This window comes from Narcine bancroftii, chromosome 4 (assembly GCF_036971445.1).
Source record: "Narcine bancroftii isolate sNarBan1 chromosome 4, sNarBan1.hap1, whole genome shotgun sequence".
Classification (NCBI taxonomy): domain Eukaryota; kingdom Metazoa; phylum Chordata; class Chondrichthyes; order Torpediniformes; family Narcinidae; genus Narcine; species Narcine bancroftii.
In genome coordinates, this window is record NC_091472.1 from 315,587,141 (window position 1) to 315,599,353 (window position 12,213).

General features: G+C 47.1%; 1 protein-coding gene across 7 annotated transcripts in view; it reads left to right on the forward strand.

The window, feature by feature from the left end:
* The window catches only part of spega (striated muscle enriched protein kinase a), a 341,612-nt gene that overhangs the window by 139,358 nt on the left and 190,041 nt on the right, over positions 1-12,213 (forward strand). For all 7 annotated transcript variants that reach the window (XM_069936009.1, XM_069936006.1, XM_069936008.1 and 4 more), the window contains one exon: positions 10,339-10,440. In XM_069936009.1, coding sequence (XP_069792110.1) covers positions 10,339-10,440 — 102 coding nt within the window. The remainder of the gene's footprint in view (positions 1-10,338; positions 10,441-12,213) is intronic.

The following is a 12,213-nucleotide window of genomic DNA, read 5'->3' on the forward strand; positions in this document are numbered from 1 at the left end:
TTAGCCCTACCCAAATGTAACACCTCACACTTGTTTGCATTAAACTCCATCTGCTATCATTCATCCCACTCTTCTAACGGCCTAAAGCCCTCGTCACTATCCACAGTTCCTCCTATCTTAGTATCATCCACATACTTACTAATTCAATTTTCCACCCCCTCGTCCAGATCATTAATGTATATGTCAAACAGTATCGGACCCAATACTGAACCCTAAGGCTCACCACTCGTCATCAGCTTCCAATCTGACAATTATCTGCCACTGCTCTCTGGCATCTCTTGTTCAACCATTGTTGAATCCATTTTACTACTTCAATGTTAATACCTAATGATTGAACCTTCCTAACTAACCTACCCTGAGGAACCTTATCAAAGGCCTCACTAAAGTCCATATATACAACATCCACTGCCTTCTCCTCATCAACTTTCCTAGCAACCTCCTCAAAAAATTCAATAAGGTTTATCAAACATGATCTTCCCCTCAAAAATCCATGATGACTGTTCCTAATCAAACCCTTCCTATCCAAATATTTATATCCACCATCTCTAAGAATACTTTCCATTAACTTACCCACCACTGACGACAAACTTACAGGCCTATAATAACTAGATTTACTCCAAGCACCTTTTTTTAAACAATGGAACTACATGAGCCACCCTCCAATTATCTGGCACCATTCCCGCTACTAAAGACATTATAAATATCTCTGTCAAAGCCCCTACTATTTCCACACTCACCTCCCTCAAGGTCCTAGGGAATATTTTGTCAGGGCCTGAAGACTTATCCACATTTATTTTCCTTAAAATCACCAGAATTCCTCTTCTTCAATCTTCAATTGTCATTTTCACCATGGACCCCACTTATTTCTTCACTTTACACCAATCAATATCCTTCTCCTTAGTGAACACTGAAAAAAAACCTTTTGTGTATTCTTCCTTTCTCTTATTCCTTGAGTTCCTTTCACTCCTTCCTTCCATCAATATTTCCTTCCCTCATTTTGCACCCTCCCTCTCCATTTATTCCTTCCTGTCTTCCTATACATTTTCCATGTTGCTTTCCCTCCCTTCCATCTACTTCCTTCCCTCTCTCCTTCATCCTTTCTTTATCCTCCCTTATTCTTTCCATTCTATTTCTCCTTTTACTTGCTCCCTCCTTTCTTCCATGCCTCCACCTTTCTGTTTCGTTCAGATCCCTCTCTCCCTTTCTTTCCCTCTCCCTTTCCTGCTTCCTTCTATTCCTCCCTCTGTTCCTTCCAAATTTCTTCCTTTCTTTCATCCTTTCCTTGACTTTCTTGATTCCATCCTCCCTTCCTTCCTGCAACCCTTCCCTTTCTCCTGTATCCTTCCTCCATCCCTTCTTCTCTTTCCTATTCCTACATATAACCATATAATAATTACAGTACGGAAACAGGCTGTCTCGTCCCCTGTAGTCCACACCGATTTAAGTGATCTCCTCTAGTCCCATTTACTTGCTTCCTGTCCATAACCCTCCAGTCCCCTCACATCCATGCACCTATCCAACTTTTCCATAAATGACAAAATTGACCCTGCCGCAACCACCTCTTCCGGAAGGTCATTCCACTCAGCCACCACTCTTAAGTGAAGAAGCTCCCTCTCATGTTACTTCTAAACCTTTGCTCCCTAACCCTTAACTTATGACTCCTCGTTCCAATCTCACCTACCCTCAAGGGGAAGAGCTATTCACATCTACTCTATCTATCCCCCTCATAATTTTAAGTACCTCTATCAAATCTCCCCTCAACCTCCTACGCTCCAATCTTCTCAGTCTACTCAATCTTTCTCTGTATTCTAGATACTGCAATCCAGGGAACATTTTAGTAAATCTTCTCTGCACCCTCTTTACCTTATTGATGTCCTTCCTATAATTTGGAGACCAGAACTGCACACAATATTCCAAACTTGGCCTCACCAACACCTTGAATAGTCTCAACATCACCTCCCAGCTCCTATATTCTGTGCTTTGATTTATAAAGGCCAGCATACCAAAAGCCTTCTTCACCACCCTATCTACATGAGATTCCACTTTCAAAGAATGATGAACCGTTATTCTTAGATCTCTCTGTTCCTCTGCATTCCTCAATGCCTCCCCTTCACTGCATACGTCCTGTTTTGATTATTAATCCCAAAATGAAGAACTTCACACTTAGCTACATTAAACTCCATCTGCCACCTTTCAGCCCACTCTTCCAAGCAGTCCAAATCCTTCTGCAGTCCTGAAAACCATCCCCACTATCCAAAACTCCCCCTATTTTTGTATCGTCCACATATTTACTAACCCAATTCACCACTCCATCATCCAAATCATTAATGTAAACGACAAACAACAAGGGACCCAACACCGATCCCTGAGGCACACCGCTCGTCACCGGCCTCCATCCTGACGGACAGTTATCCACCATGACTCTCTGGTGCCTATCTTCTAGCCACTGCTGAACCCATCTGACTATCTCGACATTAATCCCTAGCGCCTGAATCTTCCTCATCAACCTTCCATGTGGAACTGTTATTTCTATGACCTTTTGATAATTTACATCCTTATTTTCTCATTAATTTCTTCTTTCATCCCTTTATGCCATTTCCTTTTTCCTTTCAGCCCATTTCCTTTGGCCCTTCCTTTCACCCTCCTCTCTGCTCTCGGTTTGTGGATGGTGAGGGTGGTCTGGGTGCTTGACAAGTTGGGGGGCTATGTTGTCCCTCGTGTCCTCCATCAACATAACCACGAGTAAGGTTATCTGGTCATTCTTGTGTGTGGGATCTTTCTGTGTGCAACTGTCTGCTCAGTTTTGCCCGGTGCCTACATTTCATTGGCTTTTAAACACTTTGAGGCGTTATGTGGTTAGAGCGGGAAACATTAGCCATGGTCCCTGCTCCCAAGACCATTACCCACACATTCTGTCTAGTGACTCAATAGGGAACGTCAATGGTATCCCAGCAGGATTCAAGGGTAAACACTCATAGATGAGAAATATGCCTTAGCAGCAGTGCTCAGGAGGGTAACAAGACCAGGAACTCATGCCAGGAATGCTGGTGGGAAGGATTCCCGGAGTAGAAGCTTCAGTAGGGTTGGCTGGAAATGGTTGGTCTCTATAAGGGGCTGAGTTCCTGGGAACCTTTTCTCTCATCCTGTCGTTCCCACAATGTACTGCGGGATCTTCCTGACATCAGCCATCTGATTAATCTGGCTGTTTGATCACTTCCCTTAAACTCCACACGAACATCCTTTCACACCCTTTCACACCACTCCCCCTGCTCTCCAATCCCCCCACTCTCCAGTCCCCCCACTCTCCACTCCCCCCACTCTCCACTCCCCCCACTCTCCATTCCCCCCACTCTCCACTCCCCCTCCACGGCTCCCCCCATTCCACGGCTCCACCCCCATGGCTCCCTCCCCCTCCACGGGTGGGAGAAAACTGGAGCACCTGGGGAAGACCGATGCAGACACGGGGAGAGTGTCGCTGACACTGGAATAGCATCGTGCTAACCTGCCTTTGTGCGACTTGAGAGTGAGAGGGGTAGAGATGTTGCAGGAAAGAGAGAAAAAGGAGAGGTGTAACAAGAAAGGGATACTATGAGAGAAAATGAAGAGAGAGGGAGACATGGTTATACAGCATAGTTCAGCCCAACTAACAGGCCATTCAGCCCCAAGTTCTTGATCTGAGATAGTTCCATTTGCCCACATTTGACCCACATCACTCTAAACCAATGGTTTTCAAACTTTTTCTTTCCACTCACAGACCACCTTAAGTCATCCCTAAAGGATGACTTAAGGTGGTCTGTGAGTGGGAAGGGAAGGTTGAGGATCACTGCTCTAGACCCAATTGTTACTGAAATATTTTGCTTGAGAAAAATTGTCATTGGCCCATTTCCTTTGGAGCTCTGAAACCATGCACGTAACGAGTCAATGAGGGACGATTAAAACAGTGGTTCTCAAACGTGGAATGTGAGTGAAAAGGAAAAGGTTGTGAACCATTGGTCCAAACCTTCCCTAAACGTGATCTGTCCAAATATTTTTTAAATGTTGCCATTGTACCAACACTTCTTCTCGCAGTAAAAGCATGACGCTGGAGAAACTCAGCAGGTCAAACTTTATATAGCAAACATAGCCAACAGTTTGGGCTTGAGCCCTTCATCAGGGCCTGACTCGGGCACCTGCTGACATTTTGCTCACACCTTGATGAAGGGCTCAAGCCCGAAACGTTGGTTCTGAACCTTTACCTTTGCTACATAAAGGACACTTTTGGGCCTGCTGAGTTTCTCCAGCGCCATGTTTTTACTTCAGCCATGACGTCTGTGGACGTTCGTGTTTTACTTCCTCTGATGGCTCAGTTCACTGTCCTGCCCTGGGGAAAAACACATTCACCTTCTCAGTTCCCCTCAAGATCTCATAAACTGCTGTAACGGCCTCCCGCACTCCGGAGCTTCTTCCATGTCCAACGCAGAAATGCTGAGTTCCTCCAGCATTTGTATTTTTACCACAAATCTGCTCCATTCCATATAACTCAAGGTTCCTTTATTGTCCTGTAATAGAAAGAGTTTAATATTACATGGAATTTGTATTCATCTGCTATAAGGTGGACAGATTTGCCATCGGCAGAAACCGCCTGAAGCGCCTCCTACAGTCAGAAAGAGAGAAGTTCCCCCAGAGTCACCGAGTGTCCATGGATTCCCCTCCAGTGCTTTCACAGACTCACGGAGTCCAGTCCAAACCGTCGACCACTTGAGCTCCAGATCCGAACCTCCGACGTGATCAGGAACCCTTCAGCGCCCTCGGCCTCCTCCCCCACCCCTCGCGTTCCCGGTTCCGATACCTGGCGCCCCTCCAGCCAGTCTCAAGCCCGTCCCCAGCAGTCCGCCGCCTTATACTAACCTCTTGAAGGCCTGTGTGTTCTTCAGCCGCAGAGCCAGTAAGTGGTCCACTGCTGAGGCCACTGCCCCGTGGGTCCTCTCCTCCGCTTCTCCTTAGACGCGAGGTATTCTCCTCAGCCATTTCTCTGCTTCCCTGGAGACCACAACCCTTTGTGGCTGCTGTTGAACATAGGTGCCGCTATCTAGGGCTCAGATCCCTCGGCTGCAGAATTTTTAAATAAAACCACTGTCGACTCCACTAACGGGGCGTTAAAGCCTGTACGCAGTTGATGGCAGTCACACTGGGCAGTCAGACCCTGTGGGTGCGCTGTGTCCGCTCCCTGCTCTCTGCACTAGCGCCAGTGCTGCCGTTACACAGCAGCACCGCCATTTTCACCATCTCACACCAGCTCGGTCCTGACAACATCCCTGTGAATCTTTTTGAAAGAATTAAATTCTAAATGTAAACGTTTCAGCACGGTAACAGGCCATTTCGTCCCGCACGCCAGTGCTGCCCAATTAACCTACACCCCCGGCACGTTTTCGAGGGTGGGGGAAACCCAGGCAGACACGGGGAGAACGTATAAAGAGCGCGGGATTCGAACTCCGGTCCCAATCGCCAGCGCTGCAACAGTGCTGCTCTGACTGCTATGTCAACCTTTGCCGCTCCTTTACCCTTTCCCAGCTTCATGACCTCCCTCCTGCAGTTGGGTGACCCGAACTGTGTGCAATACTCCCGGTGCGGACTTACCAATGTCCTGTACAGCTGGAACCTGACATCCTACTCCTGTACTCAGTGCCCTGACCAATAAAGGCAAGCAAGACAGGGAGAGGACCCAGAGAGATCAGGTTATGTGAGTCAGACAGAGAAGCACAGATGGAAATGAGCTAAAAGTGAACAAGAGTAGAGGTCAGAGCAATGAGGCAAAGAACCATAGAACATTCCAGCACAGAAACAGGCCCCTTCAGCTCTTCCAGTCCGTGCTGAGCCACTTATTCTTGCCTGGTCCCACTGACCTGCACCAAGTCCTTGTCCTTCCCATTTGTCCAAATTCTTCTTAAATGTGAAAATTAAGCCCGCTTCAGCTGGCCTCAACCCCACCGCTCCCCCTAAACTTCTCCCCTTTCACCCTTAACCCAAGTCCTCTGGTTTGTATCTGTGATGCACGTCGAAAGAACCAAAGACTTGTTGATCCAAACCAAGGGTTTTATTAACTAAAAGACTGGAGCATATCACATGTAGGTCGACCAGTCCAGAATGACCTGGTCTGGCTAGGATCAATCCTTTAAGACCTGCCAGTAGATGTGGCCACACTCTCAGCCAATCACAGTCATCCTTCACTACCATCTGTACATATATACATTGGTGATAGAATCTGTACGATCACAGTATCTCACCCCCCCAAACCCCCCTCAGTGGGAAAAGCCCGCCCAATGTTTAGCTTATTCCTATTGAAAGTGAGATTGTATGAATCATTAATCTGTCAAATGAAAAAAGATACGAGTTACCACATTTTGTATCAAGGAGGTAAGAGGATGTCAACCTAGTGCAATTTTACAGCCCTGTTCAATGTTCCTTCCAATGGTATTGATTTTGAAGCCTAAACAAGGATGTTTCAGGGATGGAGGGTTTGTTTTAAGGTGGGGCTGGGAGGCCTGGGACCTTTCATTTTGCGGTGAAGGAGACTGAGGAGGGGCTGGGTGGGGGGTGAAGGGGAAAGACCTTGAGGTTTATAAAGAGGGGAATTGAAGAGGTGTGTGGTGTCAGTCTTTTAACCAGGTTAGGAGGGTCTAAAACTGGGTTTAAGGCAGTGGTTGTCGATCGTTGTCGGTCTAAGACCAACCTGGCTTCTGGCCTAACATTCCGTGGCCCACATATGGCAAGAATTGAGCAATATTTTCAAGTCATAGCAGCTCTTAATAATTTATCTAATTTAAAGTATTGTATTTAACATTTTTAAAGACTTGCATGGAAACCCTTGTTGAGAACCACTGGTGTAAGGTGGGAAGGGAAAGATTTAAACAGGTCCTGTGGGTGTGTGGAATGTGTGGCTAGAGGATGTGGTAGAGTCAAGGGCGTTGATAATATTTAAGAAGGGATTTGGACTGCTGTCCAAATTGGACCAGCTCAGGTAGGCAGTCCTGAAAAGCATTGGCGCATTGGGCCGAAGGGCCTGTTTCCATGCTGTATGACTCGTGCCTCGTTCACAATGTTAAAGCAGGTTGTTAGGGTTGAGGTGAACTCGGTTGTTTCCTGTGGGAGAGAGTGAGGAATTAGTTGACGACGCAGATGGATGGGTCAGTTAGTTTGCGGATGACACAAAGGTTGGAGGAGTTGTGGATGGAGCTGAAGGTTGTCACAGGTTACAAAAGGATATGGACAGGATGCAGTGTTGGGCAGAAAAGTGGCAGATGGAGTTCAATCTGGATAAGAGTGAGGTGATGCATTTTGGAAGGACAAACCAGAAGGCTGAGTTACAGGGTTAATGGTCGGTTAATTAAGAGTGTGGATGAACAGAGGGACCTTGGGGTCCAAATCCATACATCCAAGCCCAGGTTGATAGGATAGTTAAGAAGGCCTATGGGACACTGGGATTCGTTAATGGGGGATAGATTTCAAGAGTCGAGAGGCCATGTTGCAACTCTACAAATCTCTGGTGAGACCACACTTGGAGAATTGTGTTCAGTTCTGGTCACTTCATTATAGGAAGGATGTGGAAGCTATGGAGAGGGGGCAGAGGAGATTTACCAGGATGTTGTCTGGATTGGGAAACAACTTTCATGAGGCAAGGTTAGCAGAGCTGGGACTTTTCTCTTTGGAGCATAGAAGGATGAGAGGAGACTTGATAGAGGTCAACAAGATTCAGAGAGGCATAGATAGGGTGGACTGTCAGTGCCTGTTTTCCAGGGCAGGATCAGCAAACACCAGAGGATGTGTGTACAAAGTGAAGGGAGGAAAGTTTAGGGGAGACATAAGGGGGAAGTGTTTTACACAGAGTTGTGGGGGCCTGGAATGCCTTGCCAGGGATGGTGGTGGAGACTGGAACATTAGGGGCATTTAAGAGACTCTTAGACAGACACATGGATGGAAGTAATATAGAGGGTTAGGGGGTAGGGAGGGTTTAGTACTTTGTTGCTAAGAATATATGGGTCGGCACAACATCGAGGGGCCTGTACTGTGCTGTAATGTTCTTCTAAGTGATGCGGGAAGGGGATTTTTCTTTTCTATCATTGGTGCTGGGGTTCTCACTTTAACTCCCATGTCCCCAGCTGCCTCCCTCGCTGTCAGTGAAGGGGGGAGTCCAGCACAGGAGAGACAGGGCAACCCACATCACTGAGGGAAAACTGCAGCAAAATCCGTGAACAAACATGAAGAATGAGTCAATGAATTGTGGCACAAATAGTTGTGAGGTGGCAGGAAGAATGACGTGTACCCTGGAAAGATAAGAGTTTAAATTGGACAGTGTGCCAAGGATTTACAGACCATGAAAAGTAACAACACGTTAGTAAGCAGTGAAAAGCAAATGGAGGCTGTGGGGGGATAGTATTGGAAAGCAGAGGAGTGACATTGAAGGGACAGACAAATCAAATCCTGCAGACGCTGAAAATAGGAAATAAAAACAAAGTGCTGGGAAGACAGCAGGCTGGGCAGCGTCCGCGGAAAGGCTGTTTCTTTCCGTCTGTGTCGGGACTGGCCACTTTTCCTCTCCTTGCTGGTCTATTCCCGGACTATGAGGCGTCACCCAGACTCTACGATGTTAACAACAGATTACACAAGCAAAGGAGGTTGCCCGCTCCTCAGTAATAGCCGAGGCCACCGGAGAATTCAGTGGATGGAATCCGAAGAAGAAAGAGAACAGGGATACGGGACAAACTAACTGTGGGAGGGACCACGTGGATGAGGCAGCACAAGTGGAGGGAAATGAATAGCCGTGGTTGCAGGTCAACACCCTTCGATTGTCACAGGGAGAGCCCGGAAACTCCAGATGAACTACACCCTCGACCATCCCCAGATGCTGCCTGAGCCTCTCATCCACACAGCTCCATCCCATCGGAGACATTCTTATCACCACCTCTCCCCTCCCATTGGTCTCCCCACCCTCTCCACCACCTGGATTAACTTGTTGCACTCTTTCTCAGTTCTGATGCAGGGTTCTGGACCTGAAGCATAAGCTTTTTTCTCTCCCCATAAATGCTACCTGACCAGCTGCGAATTTTTTCCCAGCATTTCCAGATTGTCATGTAATAAAACAGATGTCATATTACATGAAATTGCCCTTAGTCTGCCCTAAGGCAGACAAAGGTTCGCCATGAGCATCGCCCGGAGTCCCTTACAAAACGAGAGAAAGAGAAGCAAAAGAGAGCCCCTTCAGAGTCACCGAGTGTCCGTGGATTTTCCTCCCGCAGCCTCTGCAGCCGCATGGACTTCTGTTCGATCCATCGGCCGCCTGAGCTCCAGATCCGAACTTGAGGAGGAAGCCTTCAGCACCCAGGAACCTTCAGGGAGCCCTTCTTGCCCTCAGCGCCCTCACGAATCCTAGCTCCAATACCTGGCTCCCGCGAGCCAGTCTCCAGCAGCCCCGGTGCGAGTCCTTTGACCTCAAGCCGCCAGCTGCCCCGCGGCCTGTGCGGGTTCCTCGCCCCCTTTGTGTGTCCTTCAGCTGCAGAGCCTCTCGCTGAACTGTCACCATGATCACCAGCCTTGGTGTCATCTCCTCTGCTTCTGTTTTTCTGCTTTGATTGGTCATTTATGTTGGTCGTTTGTTAGACGAAGTACTATGAATAGCACCTTATTATGGGATTTGGAGACTTTGGAGAAGATTCCTAACATGAAAGGTTTTATCTAGCAAGGAAAATGTACTTGGGCTGAGATGTACTTCTGCTCTCACAAATGAGAAGCTGAGGGGCTGCCTCGTCCATGCCATCAAGGTTACAGACCGGTAAATGTCCCTCACAACGAGGGTAGTCCTTCAACAGTCCAGTCAGGAACTTAAACATCCAGGAAGTGGGGAGAATGTTTGCATCAAGAATGTTTGGGAAAAATAGCAGCAAAGTTTTTAAAAAAACAACACTTCAGATGTCGGGAATCCAGCAAACATTCAGCAGGCCAGGCAGCATCTGTGGGGAGAGAAATGAAGGGGCTTTGAACTGAAACGTCAATCGCTTCTCTATCCTGCGGCATATATCTAGCATTTTCGCTTTATATTAAGAAAGCACCCGAGATAGATTAAAGGGACAGGTGGGGGAGAGACAGAGGGATGGAGAGATGTGAGGGAGAGAAGAGATGGAGATGAGGTTCCAAGGAGCAGAGGACCCCCCCCCCCCCAAATGGGGAGCAGAGAACTGAATGGGTGCAGAAGTGTGGCTAAACCTCCCCTCCCCAGTGCCATCTACCCCTATGGGAGATCCGTTGTCTGTCCTGGAGTCCTGTGCTCCCTGCCCCTGTTTAACTTCAATTCTGATCTTGTTCCAGACTCGGAGGAATGTGGCGAAGAAGAAACGTTTGAAACGCAGAAGACTGGACTGTCCGGGGAGTCTCAGGGCCCTCAGAGGTCTGCCCAACGAGTGCCTACAGGTAGGTGGAGTGATGGCTATTTGCAAACTTCCCCACCCAGTGCTTGGAGGGCTTGGAAGCGGTTCTCCGCTGAGCCGTGTTGTGCTGCGTATAGGTTCCCATCCATCCCAAACCCTGCAGTTCCTGCCACAAATAGCACCCATCACCTCCCTGTGCAACTGAGCAGTCTCACCGTAGACCCTCCCTCCCTATGCCTCCGACCTTCCAGCATTTGCCCTCCTCCAGGGATATGGTCACAGAGACCACTTGCGTCCAATGAGATGATTTCCACTCGGCCGACATTAATCGCATTTTTATCGTGCGTGGCACATTCCCTTTTCCACATACGTGGGAACCATTGATGCTGTGGGGTTTGCGTTTATCTAGTCCTGGGATTTTAGATCTCAGAATCAGAATTTATTGCTTTGAACATGTCACAAAAATTTGCTGTTTTGCAGCAGCGTCTCAGGGCAAATATTTTTTTTTCCTGTCCTGAGAGTTGGTGCCTCCGTACCAGTGATGCAACCCGCCAGAATGCTCCCACAGCGAACCTGCAGAAGTTTTCGAGAGTCCAGAAAACTCATTGTCATGCTATTGGCTTTAAGATTGCGCAGAAGGAAAATGACCTGCTGTTCCCCGAGTTTATGTTTGGCGTCATGCTGTTGTTAAATGCAGCTGCGGACAGACACGTCTGTGTGGGAATGGTGAGGGGATTTGGAATGGTCAGTTCCTGGACAGTTCAAGCTTAGACCCCACAGAGTGCAGGTGTTCAGCAAAGCTGTCGCCCATTCTACCCCAGGTCTCACCAAGCCCGAAGAAGCCACACCGATTAGACTGGACCTGTTCTGGGAACTTGCTAAATGCTATGTTGGCTGCTGCATTTCCCACACCACTGACCTTAACCCAACAGCGGTGCCACACTTTGGAGCACGTGAATGAACAAATTAGAGGCAGGTGGAGGTCATTTGGCACTTCGACCCTGTTCTGCCATTTAAGATCAAGGCCGATCTGATCTGACTCTGCAATATCTCCTCATCCAGGAACCATTCAGGATTCAATTTATTGCCATGTAATTTTTTTTAAAAGTCACATCACACAAAATTGCCTTTTGACTGCCGTAAGGCAGACAGATTCGCCATCTGCAGAAGTGGCCTCAACTGCCTCTTACAGTCAGAGAAAGAGAAGCAGGAAACCCCTCTTTCCTTTATTTCTGCTTCAAAAATATTCAAAGAATCTGCTTACATGTAATCTTTTCAAGTGACTTACAACTCCCTTGTTCATTCGGCCCATCTACCCGTTCCTAAATATGCATCTGACTTCCAAGTTACTGCCACACATTTTCTAGCTACTGCCAGGGCTATTTTTAATAAATTCTCTGCTATTTATTTAATTTCAATTTCAATTCTGTGTCAAAAATATTTCCAAGTTTAAAAAAAAATTTGGATCTTGAGGAAAGTTAACTTTTGTAACTCTTTCCAAAAATAAACCCAGTTCTGCCCAAAAAGGGTCTTAATTTTGAACCTTCCCATGTAGAGTATGTGTGTACAAAAAAAAAAGTACCTATTTCCTTTTTCCATCTAAAACATTGATCTGAAAAATTTGTTAATTTTTTATCTAATTTCTGTGGAGTAAGATATAGTTGATGTAGAAAATTATTTCTACAAGAAAAAGGAGCAGAAGCAGGTCATTTGGCCCATCGAGTCTGCTCTGTGAAACCTCCCTGAGCTAAACTGTTCTCGCATCTAATTTCAAGTTCCAGCCTTGTCCCCATATCCCTTGATACCCTGACTAATT